At 42.3% G+C, this 17,691-nt stretch overlaps 1 protein-coding gene across 4 annotated transcripts in view; it reads right to left on the bottom strand.

The window, feature by feature from the left end:
* Positions 1–2,386: 2,386 nt before the first annotated feature.
* Positions 2,387–17,691, bottom strand: part of NTRK3 (neurotrophic receptor tyrosine kinase 3) — a 1,591,631-nt gene continuing 1,576,326 nt past the window's right edge. For 2 of the 4 annotated variants that reach the window (XM_085644469.1, XM_085644470.1), the window contains one exon: positions 2,388–5,665. In XM_085644469.1, the coding sequence (XP_085500595.1) occupies positions 5,480–5,665 (186 nt within the window). In that variant the 3' untranslated portion in view covers positions 2,388–5,479. Of the gene's footprint in view, positions 5,666–17,691 lie in introns of all 4 variants that reach the window. The other 2 variants (XM_085644471.1, XM_085644472.1) reach the window with 2 other exon arrangements.

Here is a 17,691-nt window from a genome sequence, read left to right as displayed (position 1 = left end):
GGAGAAGTCCCGAAGAAGAGAGCCGGTGAGTGGGGCCCTTAGGCCGTCCTCTCTGCTTTATTGTGATGTCGGGTAAAGGCACGGTACCCGTGATGCCTTTAGAGCGGCCCCGGATGGCAGTGGGCTGCTCCAACGCTGGGCAGGTGTGCTTTAGAGCGCTAGTGCGCTCCAACGAAGAGGGCATTATTTGTCTAGAGTCCAGAGGGACTCCAAAGGGGACATTGGTTTCTCAGAGCCCAGAGAGGCTCCAACGATTGGGCATAATTGTCTTAGAGCCTCTGTGGCTCCAGCGCTATGAGGGCATGTTGTTTTTAGAGCCTAGGTGGCTCCAACGTTTGGACAGTATTCCAAGAGCCTAGAGGGCTCCAAGGATTGGCGCAGTTTGTTCTGAAGGGCTAATGAGAGCCCCCCTGCGCCTTTTTGCCTCCCCCAGCTGCGCAGCACTTAGTGCCAGCTGCAGCGTTTAGGCCCTGTGCTTGTCCCCAGCTGCCCATCAAGTAGTGGGCAGCTGCTACCTGGTGCGACCTGGACCCTAATGTGATTGAGGTGTTATTGCGATTCATGCTAATGTGATTGGGTGCTAGGAAATGTACTGTGTCTAGCATGTTTTGCGCACCCTGTGTTTTATACCTCTACATGTGGTCATTTCTGCCTAGGAGGTTGTTTTACCTGTTTAGGTTGGTGTTAGGGAGATTGTACTTCCCTGTGCGATATACGCCCCTAGTGTAGGTATACGTAGGTGGTTAGGTCTAATGCGTTAGACCAAGGAGAAATTGCATAATGTGTTTATGCCCCTGTGATGGATGCAGGATAGGTTTTATACCTGTTGCTAGTGTGATGACGCTGAGGTCATTATTGCGCCAGTAGTTACTGGTTGTGCTCTACCGTGCTAATTTGTGTTACAGTTAGTTTATGTCCTATATGTACAAATTGGTGATTAGTGCTGATTCTGACAGTGCTCCATGTGGCCCTGCCCCGTGTAAACAGTCCCTTGTAAAATTCTGCCCAGTGCCAGTTGGCACAGTGTAAATTGTGTGAATATTATCCAATGTGTTTAGTATAATACAAAGGCTATTTTTATATAATACCTTGTGTGGAGTTTCTTTTGTGGTGGGCCTTGGGTGTCGTTGCTGGGTGTGCGCGCAAACGTTTTACACATTGCCTCCGGGATAAGCCTGACTGCTCGTGCCAAGCTACCAAGGGGGTGAGCAGGGGTTATCTTTGGCGTGTAACTCCCCAACCCTGACTAGAGTGGTGGTTTCTGCCTGGCTTTGGCGCAAGCCCTAGCCAACCAGAAATCGCCATTTCTAATAGATTGAGTTTTTTTAGATAATGAAAACTGAATCCATACATACAATATGTAATAGGCACAACCCCTCACTTACTTTAAAGGTCCACAAATTCTGCATGGTATAAAACACATTTGTTGGTCTTGTATCACACATTTTTTTTATTATAAAAGGGACTACAGACCCTTGTACAGTATCTTCTGTTTTTACCAATCATATCAAGTAGGCATTTGCTAATTCTCATAATTTTTGAGTCCCCATATAAACGAGGGATCACCATTTGCCTCTACAACCACCCATACTGAAGATGCCAGAGTACGAGAAAACCCTGACTGCGCTCTATAGAGCAAGTGGATCACAGTGGCACAGTTCAGGAGGGTGTCAAGGGGGCCCTCAATCACACACTGCACCTGCCTGGGGGGGGGGGGGGGGTTCCTGTACCCTCCTTAACATCTTGTCTGTCACTCTGTATTGAATGACGGGCTGGGATTTTGAACCACCAGACCATCTATCAGTGCTTTCCTGTCCATAGTGCATTCTTGAATGTAGCTTCACTGCTGACCGCATACTGTTTAGTAATATTTCAGTTTCTCTATGCATATTGCTCACCTTATGAGAGTGTGCCAGAAAAGTCAGAATCAAATGCCACTCCCATGAAAAACAAGGTACCATATATGTTTAATGAAATGTGATCTGAATGCATAGAAAAGCTGTGAAAACAACATTTCAGTGAGGAATGATTTACAGACATAAAAAGAAGCTCAAAAGGATTGTAAGAAACAAGGGTAAACCTAAGGACAGTGTAACGCCTTTGATACCCAAACAATGAATGAAATGGAGAGGTTTGGGTGTCCTTACTTACCCCCACGATTATAAGCACATCTCTGGTCATTAGCAATGTAAAGAGGTTGAAAATATTAGCAGGCATGCACAACGTCCTGATATAGAAGGCATGCTGCATTCAAAAAATGATTGAGATTTTATCTAACACCCTAAATGTGAATATTTATTTGGAAAGCTTTCGAAAGGGTAAGTTATGTTCTAGGGCTTAATTACTGTGCAACCTGTTTGGAACGAAAGTTTACATTATTTGGCATTAAAGGAAAAACACTCTTTTTTAATGTATTGCACAAATTGTTTTTTTAAGAAAACCATTTGTTTATGGGAATAGACGTACATACATAGGGATGAGCAATTGTCGTATGGAAGATTGAGAGAATAACCACAATAAATATTTAATTGAAGTGAAATTGCAAAGTTCTTATGACGCCATGAATCAATGGCTGGAGAATATCAGATGTTTTCACTCAAATACTTGTTGCAATCCACTTCCAACCCTCTATAATACAAAGTTAATATTTATGTAACATTTCTTATCTGGAAAACCTATACACAAGAAACTGGAAAGAAGAGTGAAATAGAGAGAGATTTCGTTTTTCCTTTACCCTTTTATTAGTTTACTTCTATGTGGTGGCTTATAAACAACATTGATAGAGTATGAAGTGCTATGAGAGTGTCATGTAATCTATCTGTCAACATTTTAGTTTCAGTCCAAAGAGCCATGAAGATCCATTGTAACATATTAATACTCCTGATCTTAACACCAAACTGCACTGAGTTTAAATACTGGCGTTTATTTTTTCAGTTGAATACCTATGATCCGATAATAATACAGGCAACATAAAGGGTCACAACACTGATTTCAGCTCCAGGTTTTAAATCATCTCCATGTAGCGATGGTAGTTTGGTTCAGATTTCCACTTTATTATTAGCCTTCAAGCTATTAAAGTCCATAGCTTTGTTCACTTTCCAGAAGAATGGGCAAGGAAGGCCCATTCTCACCTTGTCTTTATAGCTACACAATTTTTCGTCACAGGGTTTATGATTGTATCACTGCATCAGTATAGTACACCACACAAAGGACGCCTAGTTGGATCCCTCTCCATCTCCCCAAGTGTCAAATGCCATTTTGACTTTCATTTTGTCCTTAAATACTGATTCATCAACACTGGTAAGCAAGAAGTAAACAGTTTGTAGTCATCCTTTCTACCTAGAGAGGGACTCAAAATCCTCGTGTGAGGGAAACTAAACTAGAACCTCGGTTTTCCCCTGTCTAGAATCAAAACATAGCTGTTAGCATTGTTCTTTTCCACAGTCCACAACATTTGTGCAGAGAGAAAGCAGTATCTTTCTTTTCCTGCAGAGTGTTCTCTCATTTGCACAGATTCCATCCATGGCTGCCTTGATGCTGTGACTCTGTGACTCCAGGCTCCGCGGCCATTGTTCGTCGTGCTCGCCATGCCGCTGCCATTCTCTGCAGATGAAAGTGAGGCTTTTCAGCACCTAGTTCAGTCATCTTTGTTTTTTTTCTTTGTAGATGCATGCGTGTGGAAAAGGCAGAAGCTCTCTTTATCCCTCTATTCCGTGGACAGCCAGGGCCAACTTTTCCTTAGGATTAAAAGGCCTTGTGGTTATTTGTTGATCCGACTCACAGTGAAAAAGCACTCTCGTTTACCCAGAACTACTTTCTTTTAGTTTTAAAGGCTTGTGATGTCTCAAACAACAAATATCTGCTATGTAAGGTTGGTTGTTCTTTTCCATGCAGTCCAGCGCCGGCTCTGACCAAAGGCCAGCCATCAGTGATCACACACCATTTTACTTTATGTACCATTCTCTAATTTAGGACATTTTGTTCCAAAGAGGGGAGGAAAGGAAAGTCAGAGGGCACACTCATTTTATGACAAGAGCACAATCAGAGCTTCTGAAATGAAAACTCAACTTATGAATGTATATGTCCCGAGAGCAGCTCCAGAGAGCAGACACGTTTTGTATCTCTGTGGCGTCCCACAACTCATGAGAATACCTAAATGGTAATTGTTCGAAAAGGCAATTTTCAGGCAGTATTTTCAGCAATTTCTTTCTTATCATTTCAGAAAGGACCTGTAAGCTATAGTAAGTAACCTTTGGAAATGCAATTTTCTTCCTGGACTCTATTGTCTTCTTTATTTTCTTTGCCATCATTGGTAATCGTCCCAGGTGTTTATTGTCTAGATTAAAACCTCCCCTTTTATAATGGCTTCTTCCCTTACTTTGATTTGCCCAGCAAAAACATGGTCTGAGACCCGTACAAAGACATTCAGTAAGCAGGACTGCTTTGCCTTCACAGAAGCAGAGGGCAACCTTCCACTAACAGATTTCACGATAGTCAGCAGTGGCAAAGGACGTGCTGACACCAATGGGTGATGACGAGGAGTGAGCTACAGAAACTTAAGAACTTTGTTTGAGCACAGTGGCTTCTGAAACACTTTTGTGAAGCACATTATTATGCATGATGGATGTAAGACGATGAATGCCACAATGTTATGTTTCCTGACACTAATCCGCACATCTGTGTTGTAAGTTTTTTAAAAAGTAAGAACTCGAGTTAACTCAAACAATATCACTTTTTTTACCCGTAGGTGCCATTTACCTTTTCATAAAGCATAGATTCTGTACATTTTAACAATTAGCAAATTATAAAATTGTCCTGAAAGTTTGAATTTGAACTGCAGGTAAATGTCCATTTTTCACGAAAATGGCTAAATGAAAAATTGTTTTTATTTTTTCGTTTTTTATACCCCAAAAAACTGATATTAAGCACATCTCAAACTGCAGTCCAAACTGAAGTTAATCAGACCAACCCAACCATGGTTACACAAGAGACATGGCGCCCTAGGATTTAGTTGATCCCCATTTGACTTTTTGTAGAAATTTCTGGCTTTTCCTTCACAGAGATAGTTCTTCAGAAAGGGGCAATGCACATAGGGGACCCCAACATAAGGACGTCACGTTCACCACTTTGGATGATGTTGTCGTTGCAAATTCCGCACCAAGTCTGGGTTCTTTTGTACATACCCATAACAAGAGCAAATGGGGCCGCAATTTTCTGTGATCAACCTCCGCTTGTGTGCAAGAATTCAGGTGAGGGTTCCAATCGCCTTTGATTTTCGTAACATTAGTTTAATTTGTATATATTGTATTGGTGGGAAAGATATAAAAAGCCAAATCGCCATTACAGGTTGTATTTGTGTTATGTGTAGCAGGCACTTGAATTTCTCTTTATATGTAGACATTTTCTAGGGTGGGGCAGGAGGAAATGAGAGAGGAGAAAGAAGGACATTTGGGCAGCAGTGTTTGTAAAATGGCCACTGTTAGCCAAGTATGTCCAGGTAGATTGGTGAGGCCTTGCCCAGGGCATGAAGTATCTTGTAGATATCCTTGATGTTAAGCCGCTGCTGGGGTTCTCTCTGCCAACATCCCAACATTATGTCATAGACTTCTTTGGGAGAAACTCTGGGTCTTTCCAAGACACGTCCTTGGGTGATGCATTCAATAACCTTTAAAGAAAAGAATACAGGAAGTAGATCACTCTCAAGCACCAATAAATACTCTGTTTTAAAGAAACAATGGTCAGCACTTTGAATTATTCAACTCATGGGTTTTAGTTTTTATTTGAAAAGGTAAGAATTATATGTTTATTATAACTAGTATAATTAGCAAAGCAGTGATTGAAGCCAAATCTGGGATTGCAGTTCATAAGGGTAAGAATTTTACGCCACATTCTTTTAAATTTGTTACAACTAAATTTTTCAGCGACAACAGTTATGTTAGACCATATTAGTGCTTCCTGCTATTTGACTAGGGAACAGCCGCGGTTGGTAGGAGTAACTGCAGGGCGGTGACGTGGGGAGGGGCAGGGTTGGGGGTAGTAAACTATGGATTAAGGAGGTTTACAGGTAAATTAACATATACATTAATAAAACGAATTTCGTTGCGTGCACTGCATCCCCAAATGCGATGCAGTGCACGCAACGAAATTCGTTTTATTAATTTATATGTTAACTTACCTGTAAACCTCCATAATCCATAGTTTACTACCCCCCACCCTGCCCCTCCCCCTCCCCACGTCCCCGCCCTGTAGTTACTCCTACTACCAACTGCAGCTGCTAAGGAAGGATACCTTAATGTCAGCTGCCACAATTCAATGTTTGTATACATTATAAACACCACTGATGGAGTTTAGAAATGTCCTTTCTAAAATGTTTAGCAGGGTGCAATGCAACATGTCCTACTGCAAGGGAATGCCACAGACATATTAGAATTACCAAAATTGTTAGCTTAAAACACTGACACGATTGTCGATCTCAAAGGCTGTAAGAAAGGTGATACTGCCATTTTGCTTTTGCATCAATTATGGGTAGAGGCTGAGGCAGGGGCGCAGCTTCCATCAGTACCACGCGGGTGCAGTGGCACTAGGGTCCAGAGGAGTGAGGAGTCCACTGAACCAGTGCTTAATTTGTAAAAGGGTAAGTGCCTGGCCTCTCGCCGGGAGGCCACTGCAGCTTGTACCTCACATAACCCATGCCATCACTGCCAATGACAATACATACACAGCTACTAACCTTCACACTCCCACAAGTATGACAAGTCAAACTATTCTAGGCCCCCAAAGCCAGAAGAATGGCTTAGGAGGCAGGTGTTAGTTATTGTTAATGTAAATTGAACAAATAAACGGCTGTGTTGTGTTCATACCGAAATTACCAGGACAGCACCACCATGTGGCAGACTGTCATACCCCTGGTGCTGAAAATAAGGTGCCCGTGCTGAGCACCGGAAAGCACTGGCTCAAATTAAGCACTGCACTGAACATTGATTAATGCCATATTTTATAACTCAAACAGCAGGCAGGGGCCCATTTAATTCCCTGCACTCAGACCCATGACACTGGCTACGCTACTGTGCTGAGGTTAAATATTGTTAGTAATACAAAATGTATCTGGTGAAATTTATTTATGTGCATGAAGCTGCTCTGCAAATACTGCAGAGGAGACATACAATTGACCAGAAAGTGGTAAAATGTACTGCTCATTTAAAAATATATTTTAAGTTCAGGAGCTGGTACAGGGTTTAAGAGGGACAAAATGTTCTTGTCTCATTACCTGTGGAATTGGTACTCACATAAAACAATACATTAAAATGTATGTGGTGGTTCTAAGTGCAGCTCAGAGCTGCTGTTATTTAAGTAGTAAATTCTACAATCATTTTCCTGAATTGGGGTTTGCGTTGAAATAAGAAATTATACTGTTATAATGAATGTATTACCCATTGTTGGGTACAATGGGTAATAAATTAATTATAACAAGTAATAATTGCCTAATTAAGCTTACTTTAGCGCCAGGTGGAATTTTTCCTTCTGTAAAGGATGACATTTACTACTAGCACTGATTATCCACTACAGCCAATATTATTGTATCCATGCTTTCATGTTATATGATATTGTCCATGGAACTGATGTACAAATAGTGTAGATTATAACTTGACACATTGCACAAATCGATGCAATTATACCTAAAATCCCCATGCAAAAATTAATCACAAATAGAAAATCTAAATCTATTTAATACAAGAATGAATCCGATTTTTTTTTAAAAACATTACATTGCGGCAAAAACAAATAGCAAATAGCAAAAATATTTACACACAAATTGTTAATTTTAATCGAAAATTGGGATTGTCTGAGTTAAATATAAAAGTATTTGCAGCCCAATCTGCTATTGACTGTGAAATAATAAAAAACATTTTCTGTCTCAGTTCCTGTGGGGTGGGGGGTACAAAACATCTACACTGCAACATGCAGATGACTTGTCTTACTTCTGTGGCTTTAAATAATTTCATATTTCGGTGCAGATAAAAAACAACAGTGAACAGAAAAGTCTTAGGGTCTGATTATAAGTCTGGCGGTCCATGGACCAAAAGATTCGAGGTGGCAGTGGTTGGACTGCCGGAATCCAACTTTCTGCATTGTTCCGTCGGTAGACCGTTGGCTGTGCCATGGAATTGCCATTCCTGGCAGTGGTTCGGCAGAGGGACACTACAATATGCGGAGATGGACTGGCGCAGTCCCACTCAGCATATTTCGAGTTCCTTCACGCGAGCCTTTTCATGGTGTTGAGCCTGCCACACAAAGCCTGGAGGTGGGGAAACAAAGGCCAGGGCTGCATTTAGGGAGGCACACCTTTGCCCCCCTGTCTGCTTGCACTCCCAGTTACAGCACGGCATGGACTTTACAGCCCATGCAGTGCTGGAACATTTTTGTCATTCCTATTGTAGTGCCCTTTTTCAGGGAACCGCCGTGGGAACGGCAAAGGGACTGTTTGCTTGCATGAGTTCAATGCGTAATCAGGCGGGCGGTCTTTGCGCGGCTTTGGTAGTGCTGTGCTGGTGCAAAGCCGGCGCAGCGTCACCAAAGTCATAATCAGGCCCTCTATCTTTTAATAGCTGTGACCTAGTTTATCTGATAAATTTCTGAACTGAGGCTTTAACCTACACCCCAAGAAGACAGTTTTGTTACATATTATCCAGCTTGTTATTTATTTTTTCAATGGAATGACACACCACCTGTTATCTTCTGGGGGAAAAACTGATCGCTAATCTATTTCTTTCCTTGAAGTCAGACTCTATGCTTTTGCAAGTAGCCCAAAACAATCTATTTCTCAAACAAGGTCAAATCTAAATTTCCAGAAAACGATGTACAATTTTTGGAACATTTTCAAAAGTACTCAAGATTATGCTTAAGTGCGAAATATGATTTGACATGCATGCATTTATTTATGTATCTGTTTATTTAGTTGCGTAAGGAAGTACCTCATTTAGGGAGCGCATAAATAATTTGGCAAAGTTGACATGTTACATCCTGATTGCTCGCATTGGGTGGATCGATCAGGCTTGCACACCATCCATAGGCATGCCTGTAGTTCAAGGGTCAAAAAAAGGAATGAGGCACCCTCAGCATACATGCCTGCCTGCACCATAAAGGATGTCACTAACCCTTCCAGAAGAAATCCAGACAATAATGAGCCTTCTCTTTCACTTTCTGTATCTGCACATGCCCAGGCAGGCGACCAGGTGGATCAGCATTGAAAGGGAGAGAGCGTGCTGTGCTGTGCTGTGATTGACTTTGCCCTGCTTTGGAATACGACACAGTCCTTTGAACGGCTTGGGGTGAATTATGTGTTTAAGCACTTGTGTTATCTTGTACTTAGATTCAGAATTGATAACTCTGAATGAACGCAATGGAATCCAAATCATGAGGATTTCACGTACTTCACGTAGAAAGTACAATTAAAATATTGTTAGATTGCAATGCTACACTCAGAGTTATTGTAGGCATTTACATGGAAGTTATCACAAGCCAAGTCCCTCAATCCCCCTCACCTCTGCATACTCATGACATCATATTCAAACTGACATTGATATTCTAGCATTAGTACATGGTCATTGGCGGCTCATTGGCTGAATCCTGGTAAGAAATGATCCAATTTTGTGTTTGAATCTGTTTTCAAATTAAATTGAACCACATTTATATTAACTTTATTTTAGCACATTCCTGTTGTTTCTACGTACGGATATGGTGGTTGAGTCACCAGCATCCTTATGAATAAGATTCTTGTTCCTAAAGAGTGATTTTGTAAAAGGTTAGTGTTGAATGTTTGGCCTTTTAGAAAACATTCTGGCTGACCGGCACCTGACATCACATCCTCAAAGGGTGACCAATAAATATGGGGGCACGTTATTGCCTGGTTTGACTACATCATTTTCAAGTGTGACATTAACATCGGGGTGTAAAGAATATGTGAAGGAGAGTTCATGTCTGACCAGCAGTTTCTCTCAGACGCCCTTCTGTTTTGTCAGAGGTTCCTAATATTACTCCATGAATAATGTACAGCTTATGCAGATATTTACTTGCAGTTGGGCTTGTGAGGCGAAAGAGGGGCATGCATTTTTATGGCCTACTGCACTTTACAATGACTTGTAAGTTTAAGTTTATTTCGGAAAAATCAATTCCATAAAACTTACATTCAATAAAATATGCAAACATTACATTTTCAACCAATCATAAATCCCTATTTAAAATACTCCATTATAAAACAATCATAAAAACAAAATAAAAGGTTAAAACAAGTACATGTGCAAAGAAGCAACTGTTAGCAATTCCATATCTAATCTGGCAACTAATCACCAGCATAGTTCTCCTTGCAGTAGAACCATGTACAAGAAAATCTTCCCATTTCCATTTTCTTTGTCATGCAGTAATATTTAATATTAACAGTTATTTTTTATATAGGACACTACACTTGCATCCCTCATTGCGATTGTACGAGGAGAGCTAAAAGTAGCTAGACATCTTAAATAATCATGTCCTTAAGCTAGAGAATATCTCTAATGAAGCCAAATTATTCTAGTCTAGAATTTTAGGTCCTTTCCTTATTAGCCGCACAGAGAAGAAATAGTTACTTATGGTAAGATCAGTGGGAAGGGATGTGTAACCCTTTAATAACCTTAGGGCCTCCGTGTGCCTCTGTATACCAAGACATTTACACAGTGGAGGTATCTATTTCTCTCTGGACTTGTTATAAGCTGGGCAGAAAAACTAAACATGGGATAGACTTTCAGTCGCTGACAAGGAACACAAAGTGCAGAAAGGTGAAGGAGCACCATTCCTGCCTGCATTCCAGGATGTCGTAAATGTCTCAATTGCGAGTGTGTCATAACGGAATTTTAAATATAGGGATTCTGACATTTGCTGCAATGGAATGTCAAGGAATACTTTATAAGAGGGACTACCCATAATTAGCAACAATTGGTTTGTCAACCTACCAAATGTAGGGTTACAGTGGAGACCAGCATGGATGAACTCCCAGTAGCGAGTTTTTAACTGTGTTTTTGCGGATGCTACCAATGATCCAGGATCTGTCTAAAAGGATCTAAGGCCCAGCTTGTCAAACCAAGACCAAGACTGAGGGTCAGGAGTTCCTTTATTGCGCCACAGTATGGCCATAGCTTCCCTGTGGTCGAAATCCTCACCCAATATAAGAGGGGCCTTAATCTAGCGATTTCCCCAAGTCTTTTTAGTGCAATGTCAAGAAACATGGGGGTTAAGGGAGTGCTCTTAAGGAGATGAAAAAGCGAGTGGACAAATTTTATTTTTTCTTGAAATGAGCACGTATATATTCACATGGAACCAGATTACAGCACCATACCAGGAAGCTGTTGAAAATGGCCCTTTTTGGAGGGTTATCCCCAAACTTTTTGCTTCTTTCTCCTATTTTGCCTGACCTGTTTTTGTTGGCTTTAGGACTTTGGGCACTTTACCACTGTTAATCATTGCTACAGGGCATATGCTCTTTGTGTAAATTGTTATTCGATTGGTTATCCATGATTGGCACATTTGATTGATTGCTAAGTCCCTAGTACAGTGCACTGTGTGTGCCCAGGGCCTGTAGATCAAATGCTACTAGTGGGCTTGTAGCATTGATTGTGCCACTTACATGAGTAGCCCTGTAAATATGCCTCATACTCACCACTGTAGCGTCTGTGCAGCCCTAACGTTTCCTTTTCCTACATGTAAAGCACCCCTCAGGTAGGCCCAAGGTACCCCCATTGACAGGGTGCAGTGTATGTAAAAGGGAGGACATGTGCTAGTGTGTTTTACATGTCCTGATGGTGAAATTCTGCCAATTTCGTTTTTCACTATTAAAAGGCTATCTGTCCCATAGGCTAATATGGGAGTTTCTTTTTAACATCTTACAAGTATAACTTGCCTTTGAAACAAGATAGAGGAATTGAGTTTAGACTCTTTGAACCCATAATTTAAGAGCACATCTTTTTAGGGAGATGGTTTTTAAATTGTGTGTTTGAAAATGCCACTTTTAGAAAGTAGGAATGTTCTTGTTTTGCCATTCTGTGTGCCTCTGCTGGTTTGCGTATTGACTGTCTGGTTTTGGAGTGACAGGAGCTAGGGGTATGCATTCACTGTAGACAGCCACAATGGGAGGGGGTTGAGGTGTGTCCTGCCTTTCCTGGGTGACTCATAGCTGAAATGAATCGACCTTGGCTGCATTTAGAGTGGTGGGAAGAGTTTCACTTGCAGTGTTTCCTCTGTACAGTGCTGTCTCCACCTTCTGTAGTGAAGCTGGGCCAGAGAGGGCATAACTGGTTTGGACTGGGCTCAGGGACTCTTGTCACAAAGAGAACAAAGAGAAAATGGGGTATAAGTTTTGGACCTTAAACCCCAGAGAATTAGGTCACTTCTGGACTCAAGCGGAACCTCTGCCAAGGAGAAGAGCTGCAAGGAGGAGTACTGTCTCTTTGCTGTGTGCGCTTTGCTGGACTTTCCTGCAGTTGTTGCTTCTGGCAAAGAGAGGACAAAGACTCTGCTTGAAACTGCTTGAAGAAGAATCTCCAAGGGCTTGTGTATGCTGGCCTCCTGTTCGGAAGTCTCTGGAACACAAAGACTTCAGCTGCAACACACTGAACAGCACCTGGAGTCCTCTCTGCAATCTTATATTTAAACTGGCGTCAATTCCAATTTCTGGCCCATGAGAATTGTGTGGTTGGTGCTGCAAGGAATGAAAAACAACTCTGATGCTGTCAGCAGCGTCGCCAGTGATGCTGTGATCTGCACCAAGGCCGGCGGCACCGCTCGTTAAGTGCACAATGCACCACCCGCCTTCACCTCAGCTCTGATGCCTTTTGACGCCTCTAGTTATTGGCCTTCCCGATGCCAGCGATCGCACCAATGCCGTCACCGCCAGAGCCTGCATCCGTTATCACGGAGCTGATAACTGACAAGGGTGACTTCATGTACTCTTCGACTTCGCATTACATTGCCTCACTGGAACCGACGGCTCACAGCCGATGCTGCCTAGCTTCCCCTGTCCATGGATTCGAAACCTTGCCTCCTCACAGACTTGACGCCTCACCTCCCCCATGGCAACCAGGAAACCTGTCTTGACCTTGGCATCGACACCTCACCTCCATATGACTCCCTGCTCGACGCAGCACACCTCTCGGTTGGTCCCGTACTTTGGATTTATGTCCGCCACAACATCGTAATTGCCCCAGTTGGCGCTATCTTTTTCCTACAAGTTCAGTTTTTTAAATAACTGTTCGAAAGTCATAATTTGATACATGTATGTTAGATTTTTGGCGTTTTGGTCTTGTTTGATTTAGATAAAGATACTTTATTTTTCAAAACTGGTGTGTTGTCCATTTGTGTTGTTTTCACTGTGTTTTGAGGACAAATACCTAACACGTTGCCTTTCGGAAAAGCCAGTCTGCTCATGCCAAGCTACCAAAGGGGTGAGCAGGGGTTTTCTAAAATATGTAACTCCCTTACCCTAACTAGAAGGAAGGGTCCCTACTTGGACAAAGGTGCATACCTCTGCCAATTAGAGATCCCCATTTCGAAACAGCAGCAAATTAGGACTTTAATTTGTATAATTCTAGGCTGGGAGTAGGGCTCTGGAGAATGTTCCATGGAATTTCTTGTAGATCACTGAGTCTTGATATTGGGTCACGATCCTTCACTTCTGTATGCGGGAAGACCGTGATTACCTACTATCGAGCATTATACGCAAATACTCAATTCTAAAAATGCGCTCCAGGATTTCATTACCCATGTACAGAGTTTGTTTAAATGATTTGTGGGGTTTAATTGCCACGAATTTCATTTTTGAGATATTAATCTCCATGCCTTTGGTGGCCCATCCAATTTTGGTGCATCTATGTTCCCCTGCGAAAGGATCTTAACTACATCATTGACATAGTAGGACAGCAGGGTAGGGGCCAATGCGCACCCCTGCCTCATCCCTCTGCACATTGGGATTGTGTCAGTTAATTGCCACTGGGAAACCCATTGGACTTGGGTGTAGTTGTTATGATGGAGGCTTATGAGGTGGACAAGGACAGCTTCTGGCACCCCTAGCTCTTTTAGAGATTCCCAAAGCAGCCTTCTGGAGACCAGTTCGAAGGCTGCTTTCAGATCTGCAAATTCAATGTAAATGTGACCTTCTTTAAGTCTGCTGTATTTTCAGACAATGAGCAGCAGTCTTAAAACTTGGTTAATGGTGCTGACTTTGGGGCTAAACACTACTTGATAAGGGGTCATAATTTCTGTTTCCTCAATACAGTTGTTTAATTTATTAAGCAGCTGTATTGCATAAACTTTCTGGAGAGTATACAGAAGGCTAATTGGCCTGTAATTAGCAAGATTCCCCAGTTCCCTCTTTTTATAGATGTAAATATTTTCTGCCCCCTTCCATGTGTCAGGGATAGGGACCCTGAGGTAATGGCATTGGTCAGAGAGTTAATGTAAGTGATCCATACAGATATGTCATGACACAGTAAGTCTCCAGGGATTTGGCCCATGGACCTTTTCCAGATTGATAGAGGCAATTGCTACCCTACTATCCTCAAGTGAATAGTGAAGATTAGAGGGGATGTTGTTCAAAAGGGAACAGGGAGGCACTGCTAACTTTAAGTGGACCAGTTCATATATTTGGGTGAAAGGATCTATCCAGACCCCTGAATTCAGGTAGAAATCACTCTGTGGAATTGATGACCTACTCCCATGGGCAAACATTTTCCAAAATAGCCTGTTATCACTCTTTTTGCAGCCATTAGTAAGTCACCCCAGCAGTCATACTCCCATGTATGCCGTGTGGATTTTATTATCATTTTTATGCACCCGTAGTGTACAAACCTCTTGCATGTTTTTGCTTTTGGGTGCATCAACTAGGGCTTTTTTGGCTATGAAACAGTCCTTCGGAATTCCATAGTCTACTTTCTTCACTATGGGTCTTGACCAAGGATTTGGTTGTTAAGGGTTTGGTAAAAATCAACTTCAGGCATTCTGCCAACTCAATATGTATATCTGTTATAGGGACTGTAGAATTGGCGGAAATGGGTGCTTCTAATAAGGCATTGGCAAAAGCATTCTATGTCTCAGTTAGGGTCTCTTGGTTCCATAAGACTGATGGCCATTTAATGGACCTACATTTATTCCCCATTACTGGGATAAAAGTTGAAGGCACTAAAGTGGAGGAGACGCTAGACCAACAGTTCAAAATTTTAGCATGAAGGGAATAATGGTCACTCTCCACCCTGTGCTATATCTTGAAATCCTCCAACATATCCCACACTGAGGCTTTGATCAACGTGTAATTCAGTTTAGATAATAGCAGGCCTTTTCTAAATGGGAGAGCTTCCTGCTACTGCCTATCGGATATGGATCTGCTATTACATGCTCTCAGGCCATTAGATGATGTGAAGCGTAGAACCTGTATGGCTGCCACTGAGCTCAGGTCAAGGTTTTTGGAGTTGAGGGAGGGTATACCCTTACACTCGTCCTCCTCCTCAAGGATCATATCATAGTCATATATGGGTTAAAAGTTTATATTAAAATCTCCCCCTGTGAGCATCTGATCTTTGGGATCAATTAAGCGAATGAGTGTTGGAGAGCAAGCAGTGTAGATGATGCTGCACTCCTGCTTCTAGGCCTACAATACATATTATACAAGTACATACATAACCCTTCTGGTGAGCAAATTTTGAAACCCAGAATGTCTGATGAGTAAAGATCTAGAGTCACAATATGAGAATATAGGTCTATTCTTACTCAAATCAGAAGCCCCCCCGCCCCCTCGACGGCCTGCCACAAACAGACAGTAGAGCATTATTATAATATGTACTATAGTCTAGCTTGTACAAACGTTCCATAGCCCATATCTCTTGGAACAAACAAAGATAACAATAATCCACCTTTGTGATGTCTACATTTGAATCCAGTGTAGCAGATTTGAGTACCTCACCTCCTTTGGCCACAGATTTTGATATGAATCCCTCATCGGCCATGTGCAACAGTCTTGAGCATCCAAGGAAGATAGTGGCTCAAAAGGATTATTAGTTGGTACATTAAAGATTGATGGACCGTGGATATCAGTGGTTCTGCCATGGCAATATGTGAACTCTATTAGAGGATGTGGAGAGTGACAGAGGTCTGTAGAAGTAACCCAAGGGGAGGCCCTTTATTTTTCCTGATGCCAAAGGTAGGTTGTTTAGGTGCCTTAGGAGCAAAACTACTAACATGGGAGTTTGAAATTCACCAGAAAGCAGTCCCTTCAGAGTCTTTTGAGTGGATGCTATCCCATAGAGTTCTTCTTACCAAAATGATATCTTAGGCTATATCATGAGGCCATCTTGAGTTCACTTCTATCCAGTGCAGAGTCTTGTTTTTCAGGGCAAGGTAGCTTTCAGTTATGCCAGAAGCGATTTTTTGGACTAAGTAAGGAGTGCACTCAGGTGATGCTGGGATACTTTTTTGTGACTTTCCCAATATTAGTGTGTGACCTGGGCTGGTTTGGTCTACCGTCAGCCCGCTGTGGCCCCAATTTGTTTTAGAGATGCAACTCTAAGTTATCCAGTTCGTCTCTCTAAGTTATCCAGTTGGTCTTTGCCTGCTGTAATTTTATGCGGGTGAGTAGCCAATTAAACTGGAGGGTGTTTGGGATGTACCTGCATCTGTTGCACCAGATGGGGGACTGTTACTTCTCACTGGGGGTGATGGTGACTTCAAGGCTAGTAATTTTTAGTCCAGGTTATCTTGTTTGGCTATTAATGGAGCTAGTGTCATTTTTGAAGCATCTTTAAAGTAGCTTACACAGGCCTCTATTATCTTGGACCTGAGGTTAGTAGTCAGCCCCAGGGAAGCCTCACTCAGCTAAGGGGAGAATCACTACGCTGTGAAGCATTATCTCTTAGGAGAGCTGTTTGGGTACCGGGGGGTGAAACAGAGACCTTGGTTCTCTTCTTTGGTTGTTTCTTACTAATTACCCTCCTGGATTATGAGGTGGGGACAAGAGATGATGAGTTACTATCTTCTTTAGGAAGGTCTCTTTGATGGGACTGCAAGGATAGTTTTAGAGAGGAACTGGGTTTATGTGAAAGATCTTCGGGAGCCAAAGAAGGATATCCTGGGTTTAAAGATATTATACTTTGTGAGTGAGTGATTCTGTAGTTACTACACCGATTGCCCTCTCTAGCATACAGGTGATGGAAGAAAACCTTTTTGGCGGGATAAAAGATGAAGCCACCCCCGCTAAAAGATTTTTCCCATTCTCTATGGTAGCCTAGCAGTTGCCCAGCTAGGAATTGCTTTTCTAGGGAGTGGATAAAAGATCTGAAACGGTCTTGCACCTTAGAAGGATGGAATCAAGAGAGGTGGCTCAGCCAGGCCTCTTTCCGTCTACAACTGACTAAGACGGGTCTGTTTTGACCTGGTCTTTACCCGGGTGCATGCCCAGGCATGTCCCACACTGCAGGCAGCTGAAGGTGCCTAAATTTGCTGGTGATCGTCCCAAGGTCCGCCCTGGACCAGGTGTTGACTGGGAATGTAGTCTCACCCCAGCGGTCAAGAGTAAAGTGCAGCAAGGATTCAGGCAGGAAAACTGCTTCTGAGTCACCCATGCTGAAGGCAGCTGTAGTCATTTAAATGCACTGGCAAGAGTCCCAATGTTTGCCCAGG

Source organism: Triturus cristatus, chromosome 3_1 (assembly GCF_964204655.1).
Source record: "Triturus cristatus chromosome 3_1, aTriCri1.1, whole genome shotgun sequence".
NCBI classification, from domain to species: Eukaryota; Metazoa; Chordata; class Amphibia; order Caudata; family Salamandridae; genus Triturus; species Triturus cristatus.
The sequence above is the reverse complement of the archived record's forward strand: the minus strand, read 5'-3'. Positions and strand labels throughout refer to the sequence as shown.